The following is a 23,747-nucleotide window of genomic DNA, read 5'->3' as shown; positions in this document are numbered from 1 at the left end:
AAGGTACTGAATAGACATGATCTTTTAATGGATTTGTTTTCCATTAAATAGAAATATTTTATATTTCCCTCTTCTTAAATAAACACATTTAAATTCTTACCTGTTTATTCATTCGAGGCATCTGTACCTTTCTCCAGCTTCTGAAATCGTCTCATAAGCTGGTTTTGCTTCAGAAGTCAACAGTTGTGTGCTTGTACATTGTCACCTATGTCATCAAATGATGTTGTCAAACTTAAGTAATATCCTTTTCTTCCTAATCACAATTATACGTTGTGGCTGCTGATGCACATGGGGGTCTAGCGGAGCCTGGAATAGTTTGCGCAGAAGGTGAACTGCCCTACTCTGTGCCAGCTCCAAGGCCAATATGTTCCCATTCCTGTTCCAGAGTCAGTGTTTAAATAAATAAATAAATGCACAGACACACAAGTAAATAAATAAATGATCTTACTTCAAACTCGATGTATTGTTTCAAGTAGCTTTTTAGCATTCTCCCAAAATACTCTGCAGTGTAAAGACTTCAGCATTGTGAGAACAAGATTAAAGTTGTAAAATCAAGACAGCCAAGACTGAGCAGACAAAGGCATGTGGAAGGGGCTGTGGGGAAGGAATTTGGATACAAGGGAAGAACACAGAAAAACTAGAGTTAAAGAAGAAAAAATTAGGAAAAAGAGGGTAAGGGAACAGAAGAGCAGGAGAATGTTAAATGGGAGGGGGCACAGGGAGGTGATGGGAGAGGCAGATGAAGAATGAGCTGTGCTGAAGGATGGTAAGTGACAGACAATTCAGAAGGAGCACAAATTCAGTCTTTGGCAAAAAGCAAATCAAAAAAAGTGACAGTACCTTAGCAAGTCCAAAAATTTTGTTCAAATGAGATTTTTTTTTGGTTAAAAAAGTGAAACACACTTAGTGTAATCAGAATAGACATCAATCCGGAAATGGGATAAAAGTAAAAAGAGCCGGTACAAAGGAAAAGAATAGCTGCAGGAAATGTTCTTTTAAGAATATGGAGTCACTGGAAATAGGAAACTGATGTTGACTGTGATTTGCACAGGTTAGGAAACTGTTGTCACGGTCCTCACAGCTACTACAGTCCAACCAGTGGCAAGACAAAGACAGTACAGTGTAAATAGGAAACGCAGTCTGTTTCCTATAAGCTTTATCGGATATGAAGTGGGAATTTTAGTGGGAGAGCTTGAATTTTGTTGAAAGGAAATGGTGTGGAAAAGCAAGATGAGGAGGTAAATTGTCAGCCTTGGCTTAGGAAAACATGCCAGAGGAAAGCAGACGGCAGAGAACAAGCTGTAACAAGAACTTGTAAGAGCGAGGCTAACAAGGGAGGAAATAGCACTGAGGAAACTTCCAAAATACCATTAATGTGCACCTGAGAGGTGAGTGCTCAATCCCCATGTGTAGAAAAGAAGAGCAAACATTAAGAGTGACATTTAATGTCCACGGTGAAAGCAAAGCTGATGGTAATGAGAAGACGAAGTGAAGATAAATGTGCTTGGCTAGACTTTCCTCCCTAGAGAAAAGCGCGACTGTATCAAGGCAGATCTGAGTCTAAATTCCCAGAAGCATTTTGAGATAAACTAGCTTGGTTCAGGAAAACTGAAGAAAAAACCAGGTGTTGGGTTCAGATAGAAATTATAATGGATATCACCAAAAGGTCAGTTACTCTGGCTGATGCTGTACTGCAGACTCAGGAATATTCTAACTGCACTTTGAACTAACTTTGAAATTAGTTTTATTTGCATTTCTTCTTGATAGGCATTTTATTAACAACATTCAGTATCTTTAGAAATCAAAATACATTGCAAATTGAAATACACATACAGAAACAAGAGAGGTTGCATTCCATCCAGCAGAGTGATGAAGATTTCATCAGAAACAGAGCATTCTTTGGTTAAATAAGAACAGCAGTTCAAACTCGCTGTGCTTAAATCCTGTACATGCATTACATTGCACAAATTAGAAAAAAGTGAGAACCAAGTTTAGAAGATGGCCTTCCCTTTTTCAACAAGTATACAGACATGACTAAATGCATCACTGAAATATTGCAAAACCACAGTTAAAGTTTTAAATAATACATGTTGCACAACAAGCTTTTTTGCGGAAGCTACAGAAATAACTAAAATACAGAACATATGGAAATAAATTATACATCAGCTTGAAAGCCTTAATAAATTCATAAGGACTTACCAAGACCTTTTATAAAAATGCTTATTTGATAATTAAAGCACAACAAATAAATAGGATTTTGGCTATTGACTTAAACTGATGTAAGATAACACCCTTTACAGTCTAAAGGGACTATGATTTTATTATGATATCTCAGTAACACTCTTTGGGTTTAAAGCTTTAACAATCATTATGACATGATGACAAATATCACTTGAGACGTGTTAGTTTAAACAAAAATTTGAACTAGTATATAATTAGTAACATAAAGCCCAATTAAGCAAACTACCATCTCCTCCCCTTTTTTTTGCTTCCATTCAAAACCTGCAGGTCATATTTTTGATTAATTTCTACAGACATTCAAGGACATCTATGGTAGCTATTCCTTGGGAGAATGAAGCATGAAATGAGAACAGGTGATTTAAGACAGCATTTCTTCATGAAGCCCCTTTTGTCACTTTACTGCCATTGCTGTTTCATGTTTTGACGTTCTGTCAAAAGCCTCAAGGCAGGTGCATATAGAAAAGCTTTGTGATGAATGTGTCAATTTACCATACAGAAGCTACTCCAGTTAATCTGGGTGTGCAGGGAGACAGCTGATAGCAAGTAGGGTACTGTAAATTCACAACCTTTCGTAGTGCACGCTGACTTCTTAAACAGTTAAAGCTCTACTAAACATCGATATAATCCCTTACTGCTTTAAGGCAAGAGTGTTCATAAGTTTACGGATAGAACATAGGATGGCGTCACTGTTACCAGGCTGTCTAAGGATGGAAGTGAGAATATAGTAACAGCAGCATTTCTAAAATTCTGTCTTTCTTCTTCAGCTCCTTTAAACATTAAGCTTGTACACTGGATTTGCTTAATCTGTTTGCATGTTAGGGGCAGGGGAGAGAATACACAGTTCGTGTTTCTCTGGGAACAGTAGTGAACAGGGATAATGAAACACATAATTAAAGTTGCACAGAAATGTTAGACTTGTGGAGATTCCCTCACAGGCTCTAGACCTGTTAAACTCAGTTTTAAGTGTCTCATTAATCCTAATGGGCAAACTATCAAACCTGTAGTGGACAAAATGGCAAAATGATACAAATTGAGGAGGATTTCAGCTGATGGTATCCTATACATTTTTACAGGATGGGCCATTTTGCTTCAGTACTACACAGTACAAGATTGAGGGGCAAACTCAAATGGGAAAATGCTGCTCATCTGCCGAAAAAACAAAACAAAACAAAAGGAAATGGACTCAGACAGGACACTTCCTCCTTTCGCTTAATTACCTTGGCAAAAGATTTGCACTGCTTGTGTCTCTGACTTGAGTCTTTGGCAATGAGACAAGACAAGAAAATAAAATGATTATAAGTGTCTAAAGAAAGTTTTCTCCCCGCATTTGTCTTCAATTCTTACAGAGTATCAGGAATAGTAGCGATGCCTGGAGCCTTGAACTCACCCAAGGGCTACCACAGTGCCCAGGTCTGCTTCGGGAATGACTCCCTCTCTCCACACCTGAGCCAAAATAAGCTCAGCTACACTTAATTGGTTTCCAGCGGGTCAGAGCCCACACAGCTGCCTCTGAGCTCTGCCCGGGGATTAACCTGTACAAGTTCTGGTTGCTTGCCCAGTGACCCGGGCTCCTCCTCAGCCTGGGTGTGGAATGGGCTGGTGTCCAGAGCTCAAGTGCCCTCCCAGGGATGCTGGAAGACCTTCCCCACAGACACCCCATTCAGTGTGTCCCTTTCTTAACCTAATGGGGAGAGCCGCTGTGTAATTTGCAAACTGTGTAATGAATTGGCCAGTTAGCCATTGGACCTTTCTTACTGCAATACCCTTAGGACCTGCAGTATAGGTTGCCAGGACACCTAGAGAAAGGGCTGAAGATGAAAAAAATACCTTTGAACTCTTTTAGTATTATCACGTAAGACGTGTTTGCAACAAAGTTTGCACTTTCCACACAAGGAAAATGAGTTTTTCATGGCTTGAAATATCTACCTATCTTTAGGCTTCTTTAAAAAAAAATTAAATGGTCCACCCCTAGATGAATTAGTGATGGCTTTCAAAAATAATTTGCACAAATGAGTTAAAAATAAAACAGTGGCTGGAGAAGTAATTAAAAAAAAAAAAAAACAAAGGGACTACAGACTACTAAAATACTTTTCCTGTCTCATAACAGGAAGAAGCTAGCTGAGGACATTTACTTAAATTTTTCTTATGAGAATGTTTATACTTGTATTGGTATAATCTTTGTGGGGCTGATTTGATTTGAGCCCTTAATGTGTTTAACCAGTTTTGTGTCAGTAAGAGTTAAGTTATACTGAAGTCACGTTGTTTGAGCTGCTTGCAATTTTCTACTAAAAGAGATAATTCCTACTCAATTTCCAAGTGAAATACCAAATTAGATAATTAGGGAAAAACACATGTACAAAATATGATTTAGCAAATGAGGAGAGCTTAGCAAGATATTTTTTTTAAAAACTAAAATATCTAAAGTTGCAGCTATGAGGTTTATCTTAGAGTACTTACAAACCAAGGGAGACCAAGCAGTAGTAATACCTCCACAATACACAGAGGGTTCTGAATAGGCAATTTGCTTTTTCTGTAAATCAGAACATTATATTTAGCACATACTGTAGTTTCCTTGTGGGTGCACAGCAATAAAAGTCAAAACAAACAGACACAAAGCATTTTAAAGCAGCATTCAAGATGATGCATTGCCTGTTTGAAATGACACATTAGTACACTGCAGGGTAGGGCTAGTATATGCCTCTCCTTTATAATTTTAAAGTCTGTGTTGGTTTATTTTCACTCTTCTCCATGTAGGACAGGGCTATTTTGAAGCAATTTTTTGGGAAAAAAAAAATCACTGTAAGGTAACCATCCAGCATGAAATTTTGATAGTGTTTGGATAGGAAACGCAGAAGATCTCTTATCTCGAAGTCCATTCAATCATCCTTTACTTGGAACTGCTTTTAAATACTCTTCTACTGCAATGGCAGAAACTTCTCCATACCAGCTTTGAAGCCAGATGTGCTCAATGTTCATTTTCATGAAGAACCACTCATAGCTACGAGGCCACTTTCTTACCACTGGATGCCTGGAAGGACAAAGAAAAGGAGGAAAAAAAAAAGTGCCAAAGCATATGCATAGTCTGTTTTTTCTTCAGCTGGAGTGAAATCTGAGATCTGAGAACCACCACCATCCATCTTTTTTGCCTTCCCTTGCAGAAAGGTTTATGATCTTCCACACCCCAGTCTGGCGAGAACTGCAACCAAGGCTGTCAGCAAACACCACCTTCCCCTGCTGCAGAGCCCCAGCCCTAAAGGCAGATGTTGTTTGGTCTCTAAGTAAGGGAAAACCAGAGGAGATTCTCTGAATGCAGGTCAGGGTTGTGCTCATATCTGTTCCGAGGAAACAGCATTCTGAACATGCTGCATTTTTGGTAGCAGTTGTGGGGGAAGCGGTGCATGTTGAGGTAGCATTGGCCCAGTGCTCCTCTGCCCCATGTTTTTTTTGGCTACCTCTGGGTTGAGCTGAGGTTTCCCACCATTTTGTGAGTTGTGCCTCTGAGCACCCATGACTGTGGCACTGGGAAGTGGCTCCAGCCACTGCTGGCGTTGGATGGGTGAGCCCTGGCAGCCCTCACCATGTCAGTCTGGCTTTTGGGCCCTGACAGTGAAGCATGTGCTGCCAAGGTGCTCGTGGACCCTGGCTCGCATAGGAATCTGATTTCTGCAAAGTCTGTAAAAAAAGGCTTGTATGCCAATGTAGGCCCCATCCGTCCCTGGTCCCATTTTTCGCTATTCATGGGACACCTACTGACAGGCTCCCACCCTAACCCCTTCCAGCAGGACAGAGAGGATCTCACCTCTGCGCTGTTTTGGATCCCAGCTCATCCCAGTTTCCCAGCAGAACGTGACTGACCAGGCAGTCCCATCCCTGGCAGCCTGTGTGGGAAATGTGTGCCCCAGCCAAGGTTTGGGCTTTTAGTGCCTGTTTTGCTGAAGACCCACAGGGGGACATGGGGGCACGCCCTGGGGGTGTGTATGTGTCAAGGTTGTGCTTGTCTGTTCAAAGGAGACTCTTCTGCAAGTGTTATGGCTTTAGTAGCATTTGTGGTACGTCAGGAGAGACAATAAAACCCGTAAACTCCACCCTGCAAACAGGCAGAAGCCCAAAGGCAGCAGAGCTCTGCACCGTCTCTGAGCAGAGGGTTGTGGCTGAAGGGCTCTACCTGTCCTGAGGTGGGGAAGAATCATTAAAGGTAACAAATACACCCTGGATTTATGGAATCTCTCCTCGAAGCCAGGTGAAATATTTTCATAATCCCCAGATTATAAACCACATGCCGTACCAGAGCCGAATACTGACTAATTGCATTTCTATAGTTCATTACCTCAAGAGTTAAAAGGAAGTCACACAGCTCTGCCTGTAGTTCCCAACCACATAGGAGCCAACACACTTTGTGGCCTCAAAGTAAAGATCAAGCTTGTTATTCCTCAGATTTTCCATAACAAATGGCCATATCCTGGTATTTGTTTCAAATCTGCAGGATGCACTCTACTACATGCCTGTTACATACAGACCTGGAAAACATGGCTTGCTTGGCAAATTCCACTTCCTCTGGACGCACCGTGACCATCTGTCCCGTGAGAGTCAGCCTGGCACACCTTGCATCCTCCGGATCAATTAAATTTTTTCTGTGCACAGAGGAAAATGTTCATGTGTAATAGCTTGGTTTCCTTGTTTTGGAGGAATATGAACTCCTGGTCGCATATAAAAAGCTGCAAGATTTTGTCAAGCCTTGCAGGTCTTTTCTATGCCCAGCTATAACATGCAGGGGGGCTGCTGAAGGAATACTCACCTGAAAGAGATCTCTGAGACTTGCTTAATCTTAATTTATGATCTTAATAAATGGGTTAATATGTTAGATTGTTAAAAAAAAACGTGAAAATGGCAGTTTTCTGAGATATACGTAGAGACCTGAATTCAGGATTCTGAAGAGAATTAGTGAGATGATTAGTTGGCACCTGGGCCTACAAAATAAGCATGCATATGTGTATTGTCTGTAAAACGCAAGGTCTTTTCCTTATGCCTACTCTAGAAACTCAGTTCTTGTTCATTTTTACCTGTTTTTCAATTGCTTTGCACCAAAGAGTCAAGATCTATTGAAAAAAGAAATTCTCCAACTGCCTTCATCCTTCCAACCAAGATAGGGAAGGCACTTGTTGCTTTTTGGCTCTTTCTACGCAGGTATAATATATAACTCCCATTAGTAGCTGAGATGCACTTGCTGACTCTGACATATACAATACAAGGATATAAATCATAAGTAAATTGATCAGTCACCAAAAAAAAAGAAAGTTATATGAAATAACTGCAAAGGCCAGATCCTGGCAAGTGTTGAGCAGCCCCAAGCCCCATTGCCAGCAGTCTGAGACTGCAAAGTATTTCACAGGGCTGTCTGTCTACATAAGAACATAAAACCAAAAAACTACACTAGCAAACGAAGACTGCATTTCTTTCTGTGTTTTAATCTGAAGCAGCAAATCACAGTAAATTACATCTCATCTGTGTGTGATTTTACTTAAAGATCTTGGCTTGAGCCCTTTAGCCTTGTGTGCAATGGCTTTTTTTTTTTGTTGTTAATTTTATTATGATTCTCAATATGTGTCTACTGCATGCAGGAAACATATGGGCATCCTCCTGCAGCTAATTTAACACCTGCAGATTCCCCACAGATGGTTCTGAAAGACTGTGTAAGTCACTCGATAAAGTATCTGCTTTTATAGATAGGGTCCCGAACAGAGGTACGAGAGGAAGTATAGGCGGTTGATTTATAGTCAGTTGCGCCCAGTAAGCACTTGGCACCGCCTGTAGTCTGAGCTCCAAAGAGCCATTTGCAGTCACATCATCTCTGGGATGTTTTTTCAGCATCCTGTTCAGGCTGGAGCAGCAGTCACCTGAAGGGGGTGTTCAGCTTAATGACCTCTGGACAAGCTCCACTCATACTCTTTTTCCTCTGCTGTGCTTTCTGCATGGGAGGAAGGGCAGCTGCCGAAGATCAAGCTCAAACTTGCTGTTCACATCTATAAATAATGGTCTAACTTTCTCCAGTACTTTTTATTTTAAATTATGAAGTAATAAATGAATGGTGTTCTGAGTACCGGAAAATCTGCCTTCCCTATCTGGTCACTGGCTTTATTTCTATCAGTGTTTATTCAGAGTACACACCTTTCACCGTGGACACGTGGCACGGTGCAGATCCTCAGCACTAACTCCTACCACACGCTGAAGATGCAGTTTCACAGCTGGCTTACAGTGGCCTGAGAGCATCCCGTCCCTAAGCCACGCAGCTCCGTGCCCCAGGGATACCTGCAGCTCCCAGCATTTCTTTTGCACAGGCTTTGGGTGTTGTGTGACCATTCGGTGTTCATTGTCCAACAGGAAAACTCACCCACCAAAACAAAAATAAATACAAAGCAAATGCAGGGTATGCAGCTGCAGAGAGAGAGCAGCTGAATGCCACAGACACAGGGTGTCACCTGGGGGTCTGCGTGTCCAGCAGCCAGAGCAGTGCAGATTCACACTCTTGCAGCTGTTTTCCCTGGATGACAGAGTCCTCAAGTCCATTTGAAGCGGTCTCCTGATCTATCATTGTCTTCTGTGTGTATCAACACCCTCTACGTATGCTTATATATTTAACTTGATGATTCTTAAAAATGCAGAAAGGAAGGGACTTCTCACTAGCAAAATTTCAGTTCAGAAGATTGCTTTAAACTAATAGCTGTATATCTGTGTGTAGGAAACCATTTCCTCTGCAGCCCAAGAGTATCGTAAAACAACTGAAGAGAAGGTAAAGTAAGAGTATTTCCAAGTGCCTTTCTTGGGTATACCTCATAGGTAAGACATTGTTAATTACTTTCAGAGAGGAATTAGAAAGGGGTCATTAAAGGATGAGTACACTTCACAGTAGTGGATAAAGGCAATAGATCTAGGCATGATCAGGAGCAGCAAGAGGTTTTGGTCTGACACTTTCTCAATTACAATTATTTGATCTTTTTGTGCAAGTACATGTTAATTCTAAAAGCGTACTTGCTGATTTTGACCTGGAGTTGCTGTGGTTAAGCAGTGAATCCTCCTTGCCCTTGCTGAGACAGTTTTCCCTGATATGAGTGTCAGATGTGACTCTACCCCCATTTACAGGAAAAACTGCTCTCTGCATATTTGGCTGACAACAAACCCCCCACATTATACATCCATGTCTGGAATGGTTTTATTTCTGGTGTGTGGTGGGGCTTTTTGTTGTTTATTTGTTTTGTTGTTTTTGTTTGTTGTTTTTTGTTTTGTTTGGGATTTTGGTTTTTTTGTGTTGGTTTTGCTTTGTTTCTCCTAGCTCCTCCTTCTATTTGCAGTTTTCTCGATGTTCTCTCAGGAATTCGGGTGTTACACTAATTGACACACACACAACAGTATCATTCCCAGTAAAATTTACTCAGACTGAATTTTGCACATTGCAATAATATTCTGGAGGGTCAGTTTGCTTCTCTGGGAAATGAGGCAAACAAATGATTTTTTAAGATTATGTTAGATCAAGTGTTGGAGGAGTTGAACAGGGTAATGATACATTTGAGTTCAGTTTGCTGTGCTATTTGTTGGATTTGTTTTTAGCACTGCCTCTTATCATAGGTTTTCTGTTTCAGAATAGGAACCTTGTACTCTAATCTTACATTAGCGTTAGAGTTTTTTCTTTATCAAAGGACCCTTTCATATTCTGAAATAAATCTGCTTCTGAAGAATTTTGGCATAGTATTTCCTTAATAATGTGTGATTGCTTTTATACTTCTTAAACCATCAAAAATACTAAACTTACATCTACCACTTCTATTGTGAACAGGTCTTGAATTTTCAGTGGTGTTACTAGTGCAACTAATGTAAATGCAGGCTTTGCTTCCTAGAAGTTTTGGCAGGGCTATGTCTCATATTTTTACTAAAGATAATGAAGGGATACCAGGCTAAGTAGGTATGTTTACTAAAATATTCCTCCCTCACATCTGTAGAGGTCTAGTAATGCATTCACTAGTTATTTCTTGCCTTCTGTATAAATAAACACACATTCAGCTCTTAGTCCTTGGGTTCCTTTTATCTTTTTTGACGCAGGAACAAGTAGGTGCGGAGGAGCAGCTTTATACAATATTTGTGCACTGCTGACTAGGGGCGAGGGGAGGGGGCAGCGCCATGGGGAGAGACAACATGTGGTGATAACTCGGTTTAGGAAACCCCAGGTGGCTTCTCAGGCCCTGTCTTCAGCAGAATCAGGTCCTCCGTCTACCCCAAGAGGATTTCATGAAGACTATGGTGAAATATGAAAGGAGGGGAAGAGAAAGCACGGAACTGTGGAAGAAGGCCAAACAATAGGGAGCACATTTATTTCTTGTGCTTATGTAAAATACGTACACCTTGTTGCAGAACTCGAGGGAAGCCAGATTAAAATGGAAGAAGATTCAGTTTAGGCATTTTATAATAACGCAGTGCGTTAAGAGAGGTTATCTTAATTATTCATCTGATTTGTGAAGAGCAAAGAATTGATTGTCTCTGTTCCTCTGCTTACGGTGAGCAAACCAGGCCTACAGAGTTTGGCCCAGCCCAGGTAGTTGTCTCTCCCAAACCTGTGAGATGAGAGCATGAGTTGCACTCACTCACAAAGGTGTCAGCTTCACTGAGCTTAAAGAGAAGCCTGTGTCCAAGTGAAATATGTTTCCCAGCAGTGATGTGATGCCGCGAGGTGACACGTCCCGCTTATAATATTTTACTGCGAACCACTTCCGCACGTTCTGGGTCACGGTTCAAGAGTGGTTCAGGGTAAAGAGTGCCACCTACTCATTACATTGTTTACTACACTTAGCCATCTCTTGGGTTTTAATTAGAATGTTCCTGTACAACAACTAGCCAAGTCCCGATCTGATGAACCTGTAGCTCAGGCTGATGTGGTTATATTTGCACATGAGGTGACGATGTTGGGACTTTCAGGATTTCCTTTCACATCTGAGATCTCTGCTTTGACTGACAGTGCTCTGTCTCCTGGTTTCTGATCAAAACTATCACTAGGGTATCACCTTAATTCTCAGCCTCTAAAGTCCATTAGTGAGGTAAAACAGGTCTGGCACAGATCAGCAGTAAAGGCAAAATAGGAGTTTAGGGGGCACTTGGGAGGGAGAGCCAGGTGTCCTGAGAAGGAATCAGCAAGAGGAAGGTGGGAGGGTTCAGCAATGCTCCATGGACTGGGGGAGGAACCAAGGGTCTATGGAGGGGAATCTCTCTTTTTCTTCTTCCCCAGCCTCTTTTTCCCACAGAGGAGCTGCCACTCTTCTCCTCCACTCCCCTGAGGAGACAGGACCTTCAATCCTCCCTCTCAGGATCCATACATCCTCCCCATCTCCCCTGAAGGCAGTTTTCCCCACCCTGTGAGAAAGCACTGCTTTTACCCCTCTATTTTTTGAGCAGAATGGAAGAGAAAAGAAGTTGAGAGACAGCCTTCTCCTATTGTGGAAAAGGAGAGCCAGAGAGCCAAGAAGAAAGCCCCAGAGAACAGTTTTCCTGCATTTTTTCCTACTTCAGAGCATGCAGCTTGTGTGGCAAAAGGGTGATGTGGCAATGACTGTCTCCACACATTCCAACCTCTCCTATAGCAGCAGCCCTACAAAGCCATGAATTGGGGCTGGCTGCTGGAACAAGCTCATCTCAGCCTGGGCGCAAGGCAAAGACTCAGAGTTATTTTCTAGTATATATACAATACATCATAGGATTTTTTTGTCCCCTAAAATTTACAGAAAGGAAGGGTGAAAACGCTATGTCCTCAGAGAATTACTGGAAGGTGCTTATAACTTTGATTCATAAATATGATTAATTTTGAAAAGCAAGTTATCCTCTTCGTACATTTCATCTGCTCACCACTAACTACCATGGTCACTGAAGCAGAAAGAATGTATTGGTGCTGCTAATCTGTGTGGCATGAACGTCAAACAAAATCTCTGCTGAAAGCAATTTCATAATCTGAAAAGCTGTTGCTGGCCTTCAGCTGGATACGGCTGGGCAGTTTTGCCCTGCCCTGCTCTGATTTTGACAAGAATTTCTTTATCAGTCGTGTCTGAGAGCCAACAAAGATAGTTAAAAGACATCTTTGTTTTGCATTTGGAAGAGCACTCTTCTGAGCTGAATCTGAAGTCAGGCTTGGGAGCTGAAGAGTATTGGTAAAATGGCTCTTCTGCACTTAAGTGAGCCTGTATTTATAGCATACCTGGTTTTGTGTTTTCAATAATTTCTCTCTTCCTAGAAGTTAATTCTCCCTAGAATGTTTTAATCAGAATTTGTTAAGTGAAGTCAGTCTGTTTGTCTGTCTTCACAGACAATAACAATTCATTTGTTTAGCTGAACTCTGTGTTTCATACAGGAAACTTTTATATAGTTTAACCATAGACAATTCACAGGGAAAGAAAAAAGAATCACAGCATCAACTATATCTGTAAACAGAGTCAGAGAAACACATACTACGTCACCAGACGGGGATTTTGGGAAGTTGGTTATTTAAGAATACAGGAAAAAATAGTAATTTAGAACTATATTGTGTGCATTGGGTCATGATGATAGTAGGTTTCATATTTTACTTTCTAATTTGGTATCTTCCTGATTTTTTTAAATACAGATTTTTCAGGAACAACTACTGCCATAATTATTTGCATATGACTAAAACAGGTCAATATAAACACCAGAACTAGAAAAGTGTCTGTGCCACAGAACCAGGAGGTGGATCTCAAAAACTGAGGGATGTCTGCATTCAGCCCTTGTCTTCTGCATGGGTCATTTCTCTTTGTGTGAAGGTGCAGTGCCAAATTTCTTTGTTTTAGTCTTCCTTCTATTAACAGACAGCGACCTTACAAACCCAGAGGTTGTGTCTGCCATCCATGACAGGCTTATTTTCTCTCAGGATTGCCCAGGAATTAAGTTAGCAGTAAATGCATACTGCTGATCAGCAGGGACCCTAACTCACCGCATTACTCGCCTCTTCCCACGGCCTGGTGGTATCCAGAAGCACTGGAGATGCTCCCCGCTTCCTGTCAGCCTTTTTGATGCAGAGTTTAGGAAACCTATAAAGCCAGCTTATACCACTGAACACATCTGCCTGGTAGTGCCAATCTGCTATCTCAAGCAGTAGATGAAGCATAGTGGGTAAAATGGCTCTGACAGAAACATCAAGATGCAGATCATAAACTAAGAGAAGAAGCTGGGTCCCTCAAAATCACTCACAGTCTGCAGTGTGGATTTGAAACACCGTTCTCCAAACTAATAGCAAAACAAAACAAAAAACAAAAAAAGTGCATGGATTGACCCCAAAGCTCGTTGCTTTTTCCCTTGTGTGAAAACCAGTTTGTGGCAGCTCCTTCTCTAAGAAGGCTGCAGTTTGCCCCTACAAATGTGCTGAACGTAATGTCAAGGAGGCGACACACGTTTAAAATTAATTGCCTGTTTTCCAGACTGCAGCTGTAATGAGGCGGGTCCAGGAGCTTACTTGGAAAGAGGGATCCTCTGAGCAGCCTGTGTGTTGGGAAATGTGTTTAGAACAATAGCTACTCTATTCTTTAATGTCGGGCTCGGTCTTGCTTCCTCTGAAAGCTGTAAGAATGGGACTGAGTCTTTTCAGCTTGTCTGTGGCACAGACATGCCAGTTTAGTCTTTTTATAGGTCTGAACCATTTAATTTTTCTTGCCTCTATTATCCATTTATCTGCCTTAAGATCGGATGCAGTGCAGTCACTAACGATTGCTTTCTGCAGCCTGGCCATCAGAGCCTCCTCAGAGACATGTGGCCCATCTCCCTCTGGGAAATGTCAACCTCTGGGTCAGGGATGAGGAATCCAGACTGGAGCTGCAACATTACAATGTCTTGCAATTGCTGCCTTTTCAGATGCATCACGGCTCTCTTTCTTTCATTAGTAAATGTTATTTCTCTTATTAGTTTATGCATGTCAAATTTTCTCTCCAGCTGATTAAATATTAAGGCTGGAGCACCAAAAAGGCCACTGTGTATTCCTCACATCCCTGAAAGTGAAAATATTTATTGTCATGGTATGAAACTTGAGTCTGTTCTGAAACAAAGCAAATTAAATCGCTGTTAAATAAATTTAATATCAAACTGATATACACACACACAAGTCACTTGATACTCATTAGATACAAGAAGACTATTGAAATGTCAGCTATATTTTCTTTCTAAAGGCCAGAGATTTTTTTTTTTGCATACAATAGGTCAGAAGCATTTTTCAGGAAAGTGCCAGATACTCCCAGGAGCATTGACTACAGACATCGACCAGCTTTCACATTTAATTCTTACAACTCAGAGTAGGTTAATAATGAAATTCTAATAAAATTCCAAATGAAAAAAAGCTGCAAATACATTGCTGGAATACAAGGACATGAACTTTCTCACGTATAGCATTACTCATTTAGCTATTTTGTACAATTATTTTGAAGCCAAAACAATTAGTAACACCCTTGACCAAGTAAATTTATGGTATTAAAACCATCTATAAATGACACTTTCCTTTGCAACGAAAACCTCACAGATGCCACTTTAATCCTAGCAGGACCTGAGGTCCATCAGAGTAAAAGATCTTGCCTCTCATAGAAAGTGAGTGAAGAAAAGAAAGAAACCTGCTATATAAAAGCTGAGCTATCACATCAAGCTCTGCACTGAGAATGCTATATGCTGTCTGCATAGAATCATGGAACTGTTTAGGTTGGAAAACACCTTCAAGATCATCGAGTCAAACCATTAACCTAGCACTGCCAAGTCCACCTCTAAACCATGTCCCTAAGAACCTCATCTGAACACCTTTTAAACACCTCTAGGGATGGTGACTCTGCCACTTCCCTGGGCAGCCTGTTCCGATGCCTTACAACCCTTTCTGGGAGGAAATTTTTCCAAATATCCAATGTAAACCTCCCCTGGTGGAACTTGAGGCCATTTCCTCTCATCCTGTCACTTGCTACTTGGGAGAAGAGACCAACCCCCTCCATGCTACAACCTCCTTTCAGGTAGCAATAAGGTCTCCCCTCAGTCTCCTTTTCTCCAGGCTAAACAGCCCCAGTTCTCTCAGCTGCTCCTCATCAGACTTGTGCTCCAGACCCCTCACCAGTTTCGTTCCCTTTCTCTGCACTCTCTCCAGCACCTCAGTGTCTTTCTTGCAGTGAGAGGCCCAAAACTGAACACAGGATTCAAGGTGGGGCCTCAGCAGCACCAAGTGCAGGGGGATGATCACTCTCTAGTCCTGCTGGCCACACTATTTCTGGTACAAGCCAGGGTGCTGTTGGCTCTCTCAGCAGGTAGAGTGCACCCCAAAAGGATGTTGGGGATGCTGGCGGCAGAGGTAGCCAGCTGGCTGTGTCACCAGCAGCACATCCAGTGCTGCAGGCAGTGCTGGGGACAGGCAACCCCAAGTGCTGGCAGTGGGACCCAGACACACTCATTATTTTCTTCTCTGTCACACTGCCCACAGAAGCTCTAAGGTAACAGTAGGATGATGTATAGGGTCGCATTTTAAACTTTTACTAGTTTAAAATGTAAAACTCACAGGTCACTAGTTTAAGAAGTAAATTAACTTCTGACCCTGATTACAGAGGGATGGGAAAGAAGAAAGTTAGTTCCAGTGCCCACATGCTTCCTGGCTGTGAGACAGCAGCAGAGCTTGCTCACATTTTCCTAGCTATCATCAAAAACACAAACTGCAGCTCCACAAATGCCCCAGCTTTTCATTCTCTGTCTTGCTTGTTCTTTGCATTAATGCCAGCCAATATCTGTTCCAGATGAGAACTCCAGAAAGAATGTAAAACAAATTGAATGTAAGGACAACATACATAATGCAAGGAGCACTGATTAGCCTCTGAATCTTTGTACTCAATTCAGTAGTAAGCTCAATATTTAGAGTATGGTTACGTGGTAAAATGGGGATGTCCCATCTTCCTCCTCCTTCTCCCTTTCCCTCTCCTTTGCCCTCCTCTGGCTCCTGTGGAGCTGATTCAAGTTACTAACCCAGTGGAAATCTAATCCAGAAAAAAAAATAAAAGGGAAGAGGTTTCTGCTGGGAAGAAAGGAAGAAGGAAGGAAGAAGGGCCAGCGGAAAACCTTATTCTCATTGTCAGGTTAATTTTCTTCAGATTGGTGTTTCAACTCGGGGTCAGGCCAATCCCAGAGCTGATGGGAGTTGTGGGGAACTGCTGGTAGGGAGGGAGAGCTGTGGCCAATGGTAATTAGTTTGGCCTAAGCTGTTTTGGAAGTCCAGGTTTATCTCCCTGGCAGTGCCCAGAGAGCTGGACCTGGCCTAAAAACATGGTCTTGGGCTGTGGAGAGAACTAGAAAGTCGAGTGGCAGAATCTAGGTTGCCCTGGCTGCATGACAAACAGCAGCACATTCTGCCACATGGAGCAAAAGGGTAGTGGTTTGGTTTGGAAATTAATAGTTACTGAATAGAAAGACAGTGGATAAATATTCTCCAAGAGTTGAGAGAGTTGAGAGTTGGAAGTTGAGATGCAGCATTTCTCTTTTGTTGGTGAATTGGCACTTCCCAAACAAGTAAATTGGGTGATGATGTTACTAAAACATAAAAGGCAAAGGCTTTCAAGAGTGGTTGTTTAAAGTCAGAGATGAAAGGCCACACTTAAGTGCCTAAATGGGTGTGTAATTTTCAGAAGTGCTCAACACCAGCAGCTCTGAGTCTTGAGCCTCTGAAAATAGGGCATTGGGTAGGTGCTAGGGCTTAGCATACATTTTTAAGCACTTGGTTCAGATATTCAGATCGATATTTAATTGAATGAAAAAGCTTAGAAAGCAGGAATAAGCTTCATTAGTCTGTTACAAAAGAACTGATACATTTATTAAATTATTAATTCAAAATATTTAATGAAATCATTTTAAGGAACAAGCAGAACCATTCTGGGTTTAACTTCACCACTCCGTTGACCTTCTCAAGAGCTCGAAGCTGAATCATCTTAACAAATGTTGCAATATAAGGCTCCTATTAGATGTTTGACTTTGCAAGAGGGTGCCATGTATGAGCATGTCAGTCTGAAATTACTTGTCCTGCTTAGGACTAAGAAGCATCTCATTTTGCCACTATGTAACTACATAACTCTTAAGAAAACTGTGTGTTCTGGAGGCAAATGCAGACATAATTCAAGCACATTAACGGTAATGTGCTTTACATTTGCCATTCACTGTTTTTTCCAGTGTTGTTCTCAGCTAGTGGGCTTGAGAGGCAAGATGATACCCAAAGCAATTCCCAGATGGGTAAATCTGTGATCCAGTTCTTAAGATAAACCTCTTCTCCCCCAACCAGGACCTTAAGTTGGGGTAAAAACTTTCAAGCCCATTTCTTTTTGAAGCAGCCTGTAATTTCCAGTTCTCCTCTCTCCCTCCTTGGAATACCAGCTAAGATCTGCTTTGGTAACAGAGTCCTGTCTGACACAGTTTCGGTGTCATGTACCTCCTCACGTAAAGAGTCCTCTGGAAACACGTCTTCACACAAGGCTGACCCAGCCAAGTTTGCCACGTGTTTGACTGTAAACAAACATATGGCAGAGATATGTCTTTTTCAAGGAGACAAGCATGGAGGGGAAAACTGAATCATCCTTCAGTTTACAAATATACATTTTGCACATGAAAAGCTTCAGTGATCTGGAGTTACACACTGTGCATATGATTAGGAAGAAAGAAGTCAACTCACTGCTATCTCTGGAGTGATAAACCTGGGGTCAGCTGTAGATCAGTAAATCTCAGACCTGGCCTCCTTTATGTGGGGGATCATCTGCCAGCTGTTCTTGATACACAAGGCACCGAAAATGTGCAATGGTATTTCAATTGTACTCTCTGAAGAGCTGGAAACCAGACTGAGTGGCATGGTCCTGAGTGTATAATTTGGGAACTGAGAGCCTGAGATCTCCTTACAGACCCTGGAGAGGTAGAGCCCTGCCAAGGAAATCAGCAGGACCTCCAAAGTTCTTCAGCAGAGCAAGGGTGTCTGCTTTACCGTGACTTGGGTAGCCCTCAAAACCCTAAGGACTTCACACCAGTGGAATCTTGAACACCTAGATTTTATGTAGACACCTCCAAGAAGAGATTGAAATTTAGATACATTAATGTGAGAGCTGAAAGCCACTGCAGCTGTTGATGCTAAAATATAGTCCAATGACGCTTCTGCGTTTCTTTACCATGCTCTACTGGGACAGCTTCCTGCAAAACAAACCTAAGGAGGAGCTTGTAGCTGATGGTGAAATAAAAAATAAATGCAGGACATGGGAGGTGGGGTCCCAGCATTTTGTTCTGAGGACTCTGTTCCCTCTTTACGTAAGGTGGTAGTAGGCAGATAAAACTCTGTTACCTGCAGAAATTTCCATCTGCCTCTGGCAGGGTCAGAGAAGCCACGGGATTCTTCAGGAGATCTGCCACAGTGTTGTCCTTCGGCGTCACATAAAAGAAAGGGATTCCAGTGCTGTTATTGATGGGACCGTCGCTGAGAAGTAAACAGTTCCCATAGGGCATACCTTGGATCTGCAAAATCCAAATAAGCAGCTGGTTACTTCTTTGCACATAGAGGGTTTGCAATGCCAGGCATTCCCTCAGGAGCTCCAGCTGACAGGACAGCATCCTTGAAGTGCTCAGTCTCCCACTCTCTGTTGTCATCATGAGACAGAAGACCTTCTTCTAAATTAGATCTATCATGCTTCTATGAAAACAGATTTCTCCTCTATTCCTTCTTTCCAGACCTGTCCATGACACTAGAGAGAACATTTGTGTTTCACCAAATTAAATATGTTTAGGAACATTAAAATCAATGCCATCAGCCTCAAGAAATGTTTACTCCAAAACAGCGCTGAAATCCTTTTTCAAACCCTAAAGGACACAGAGCCTAATTTAGCTTTGATTCAGCCTGCTTTTTTTTTGCTAATTTTGCCTCCCCTTTTGGCCTTGTTTTGCAATGTGATTGCATCAGTTTGAGAGAGGGGGGAAGGCATTTTATCTAGAGCTGTGTTTAAAGTCAAGCTCAACCTCAGCTCAGCTGCCTGGGCAGGAAAGTGAGCTCTGGGGGAAGGTCTTGACCACCAAGCCAACCAGAGCAAACCTTCCTCCCATGTAGGAGGAGGGGCACCAAGGAGCCAAGTTTTCAAAAAGTTTTCTCCCATACTCTGACCTGCACATATATGATGGATATAGCACATGCAAAACTGTCCTTGCCCAGCAGTGACACACATTAATATCCTCTGTTACGGTTTATACTCATTATGCAGTTCATCCCATTATAAAGTGCAATGACAGCTACTTAATGAATTACTGTTTTTTCACATCTTCAGATATTTCTTTCCTCATGGTCAATCAGATGTTAAATAGTAAAATTATCAGTCAACACATTAACTCAATGTTACTGGTAAATCCTTTACAGCAAAATCAAATTAATAAGAAAACCCTGGATGATGTTATTGCCTGCACTGCATGCTTTCTGATTTTTAATGTTTATATGTCTTTAAAATGTTAATGCTTATAGTGCTTGGTCCTTGTTAGCATTCCTTAGAAGGAACGCTTTAATGAAGCTACATAACTTAGAAACTAAAAATACTTGTTTATTATTATGTTACAATGTAGAAAAAAGTAGTAGCTGTCAGTAATATTGCAGGACATGTTTCCATTGCTTAAAATGCTCAGAGTGTCATGCATAGTTTACATTACAGTGGATTCTCAAAAAGAACTGGGATCACAGGCAGCATAATTTGGCATTCAGAGCAGCAACACCCCCTTATCAATTATAGATTTTCTTATGAATCAGATTTTTCTGTGTTACCTCTGCATTGTAACTAGAGACAGCTAACTGCAGACTGTATTATAGCTGTAATTCCACCAAGGGTTTCTGGTGAGAGCATAAACCAGAAGAGCTAAGATCATACGTTTCAATAGGATTTCCGACAATCTGATGTAGAATTACAGGCCTCTTGTGTGTACGTTTGTATTTATTTAACGGTATCTTTTTTTAACCTGTGGCTTATTATTTCACAATAACATGAACTGACACTAACTCAGCCAAGCTTTCTGAAGATTAACATGCTTCTAACTTTGTTTTCTAAATTGTACATTAAATCAATCTGTGAATACTTTCAAGAGAAAGTTAAAGCTGTCTTTTTAAAATTATTGTTATTTTTTGTCTGAGTGGTACTGGATGCCGTGTCTCGTTCCAACCTTTAATTTTAAAAAGGAAAATATCTTAAAGCTGGAAAAAAAAACATGACCCCGGTTCTCCAGTGCTCTTGCTTAATGCTCCTGACAGAGAAATCGCCCTTTAAGCCAGCGTAGCTGCACCACTGCGGGACACACAGATTTCCAGTAGCCCAGCAGGTTCCCCTCTTCTTCCACCTCCTCTTTCTCCTCTTCTTCCTCCCTCTCTCCTGCTGGCTGGGTGACAGCCAGAGCCCAGGGCAGAAAGAAGAGTTACAACCGTCGTTTTGGAGAAAGCTTTGTCAGATAGGGTCACCCCTTGGGGACAGGGACAGGCAGCGTGTCCAGGGGCATGCTGCAGGGTGCAAACACCCACCCCTGGCTGTAGGGAACGACAAAGCCTGTCTCCAAAACCAACGTTGTACCTCTGGTTGTGGCTTAAAGATTGTAATTTTTTCTGTGCCTCGCTGCTGCTGTGGTGTTTGGTTTGGGGGATTTGTGTGTGTGTGTGTTTTGGTTTTTTTTTTCTTCGTTTTTAATTTTTTAGCGTGCCCCCCGACTGTACTCAAAACACGATTTATTTTCCTAGAAGGAGTTTATACTATTTTCTCCGCGCTTTTGATGCCTGATGACATCGGCGCAGGTGGTGGCGAAATGGAACAAAACGCCGCTCCCGAGGCCAGCGCCGGGCGGCCACTGGGGAGCCTGGTGATCGTTCGCAGGTCACGCGTGACCGCGGCAGCCCGCGGGTATGGACACCGGGTGTGGGGGGTGCACCGTACCTTTCCGTGCGCGGCCCGCGTAGCCACGAAGCCCCAGGTGTTGTAGTGGGCGAGGAAGCGGGCGGTCCCGGCGCGGCTCGGCGCCCCGCCGCCCTCCCGTCGGTAGGAGAACATCCTGGAGGGGGCGGCCCCCTGGCCCGAGCGCCGCGCCGCCGGCCCGGAGCCCAGGGCCGCATCCTCCCGGTAAGCCGAGGCCGGGTAGCTCTGCTTCCAGAGGCCCCCCGCCTCCTCCAGCAGCGCGGGGAGCGCATCCTCGGTGGAAGAGCCGTGCAGCTCATCCGCCGCCTCCTCCTCCCCCTCGGGCAGCGGCCAGGACACCGAGCTGACCACCACGTACCCTCCCGCGCCGCCCCACAGCAGCGCGGGCAGCCACCACCACCGCCACCACGCCGGCAGCCACCGCCTCGGCGACATCTTCTGCCGCAGCTCCCGCGCCGCGCCCGCAGCCCCCCCCGGCGGCCGCCGCCCGCCCCGGCCGCTTCGCCCTCCCCGCCGGCCCCCCTCCCGGTACCCCTCCTCCGGTCCCCCTTCTCCACGGAGCCCCCCTGGAGATCTCCCCGGTGGTAGTCCCAAATAATCGCAGCACCCCCCCGTTCGGGCGGGCGTCACGCGTTCATGTCCTGGCCCCTCGCTACCCTCCCCGCGGCTAGGATAACTGTGTCGTGGGCTCTGCCCACGTCTGCTGGTGACACCCGTGGGACAGCCACCCGCGACGTGGGCTCGCAGAGGGCGCAGCTGAGGCGGAACTCGGCCCCCCTGGGTTCGCTGGCCACGCGGGGCAGAGCCTGGGATTTGGGGCTTGCTGCGGGCTCACCCTGCGTTTGCATGGCCTTTGCTGGGGACTTGGGAGGCTGCTGGACCCTCTCAGTCAGGTGTGTGGCTGGACAGGTGTTTAATTAAATTATTATTTATACGTACTTTATGTGCAAAACCAGGCACATGGAGCCATCAAGGCAGAGACAGGGTGATCAATTTAGATATGAGGAAAAAAAATTTTACACTGAGGGTGGTGAAACACTGGCCCAGGTTGCCCAGAGAGGTGGGAGATGCCCCATCCCTGGAGACATTCCAGGCCAGGCTGGACGGGGCTCTGAGCAACCTGATCTAGTTGCAGATGTCCCTGCTCATTGCAGGGGGTTGGACTGGATGACCTCTAAAGGTCCCTTCCAACCCAAACTATTCTATGATCTCTCCACTTACAGAAAAGAGAATACACAAGGGAGTGCACACACCTGAATGCTCTTGTTGCAGGCAAAGCTTCATTTGGACACTGGGATCAATCAACAGCAAGACCCCAAGTCCTAGAAGTCAGACATCATTTGTTGCAGTGCTTGTGGGATTTGTTTTGACATGTAAATACGTGGAACTGCTATTAAATGATCTCCCAGACAAGGTTTTCATTAGGCAAATATTTGAATGTATATTTGAGTTTATATCGATGGCCCTTATTTAGTAAAGGCACTTTGGCATCCTACTCTTTTTCCGTTCTTGACAGAAGGCTCCTTTAGTATGACAATGCAAATTTATAATTCTTTAAAATACATGCTTCTAAACTTTCATTGCATTCCTGCAAATTATTTAAGAAGTACAGGTTCAAGAGGAGACAGTAAGGAATGAATCTCACAGGAGCCTTTGCCTTTCACACAGTTCTCGAATGCATCTAATAGACCGTACCTTTCCATAGCTGTGAAGATCACAAGGTCGGTCTGCTATTACAACTTCTGGTTAGTTACTCCATGAAAATATGCTGCATATCTAATCTAGAATATAAACTTTAATAAATAGAAGTGGACTGGAAAATATTGAGTATTTTTAGCTTATATTTTTCCTAGATGCAATGTTTTGCTTTTTAGTTTCACCATAGAAACCCGAAGGATAGTAAAAATGGGTATAATGGGCCTTAAGGCCCAAATGATTTTTTTCTGACCACAAAGCTGCTGCCCCTGAGTATGTAATTTGGCCACCAAACTCTTAATCTTATCAGCAAAATCAAATGCATGACTACCTTTTCCTTCAGCATATGGCCCTATCTACAGCTGCTGTAATACCACCGTTTTGAGTATTGAATCCCACTTCAGTGCTTCAGCTGAGGCAAAGGAATGTACATGCAAGTGGAAAATGTAGACTTCCAAAACCAAAATAACTGAAAGCTTGCTAAGCTCCTGACAATTGCTTTCCTCTAGTTCAGGAAATGTCACTTCTTAAAATAACAACGCAGTTGTCCTTGAAATAACGACCAGGCCCAGTCAGCTCCCTGCAGACATGCTCTTAAATATATTTAAAATCCTACTTTCTTTGGTGTTTAAGGGCATTTCCTCATGCAATCTGATGTATGGAAGATACAAATTTAATACTCTGTATTTACTATTTCTTACCAATTTATTCCAGGATTTGTCTTTATAAGAGTCTTTGCTTGCACTTTGCTTATGGAATAATTTCAAACAACCTTGTTTCTAACATAAACAAATCAATGACATTATATACAACCTATTTAATTTCAGTTAATAGGATTGTATGTGAAATATTGCCTCTTGTATCCCG

The 23,747-nt window shown here is 42.9% G+C and overlaps 1 protein-coding gene across 1 annotated transcript; it reads right to left on the bottom strand.

Moving 5' to 3' along the window:
- Nucleotides 1-1,720: 1,720 nt before the first annotated feature.
- On the bottom strand, nt 1,721-21,634 carry CREG2 (cellular repressor of E1A stimulated genes 2). Its single transcript, XM_065829505.2, has 4 exons — nt 21,207-21,634; nt 18,602-18,771; nt 6,759-6,872; nt 1,721-5,269 (listed from the first exon to the last, which is right to left on the bottom strand). The coding sequence occupies exons 1-4, from the start codon at nt 21,618-21,620 to the stop codon at nt 5,122-5,124; spliced, it is 846 nt and encodes a 281-aa protein (XP_065685577.2). The 5' UTR covers nt 21,621-21,634; the 3' UTR covers nt 1,721-5,121.
- Between the last annotated feature and the right edge of the window lie 2,113 nt (nt 21,635-23,747).

Source organism: Patagioenas fasciata, chromosome 1 (genome assembly GCF_037038585.1).
Source record: "Patagioenas fasciata isolate bPatFas1 chromosome 1, bPatFas1.hap1, whole genome shotgun sequence".
NCBI lineage: Eukaryota > Metazoa > Chordata > Aves > Columbiformes > Columbidae > Patagioenas > Patagioenas fasciata.
This window is presented reverse-complemented; position numbering and strand designations above follow the sequence as displayed.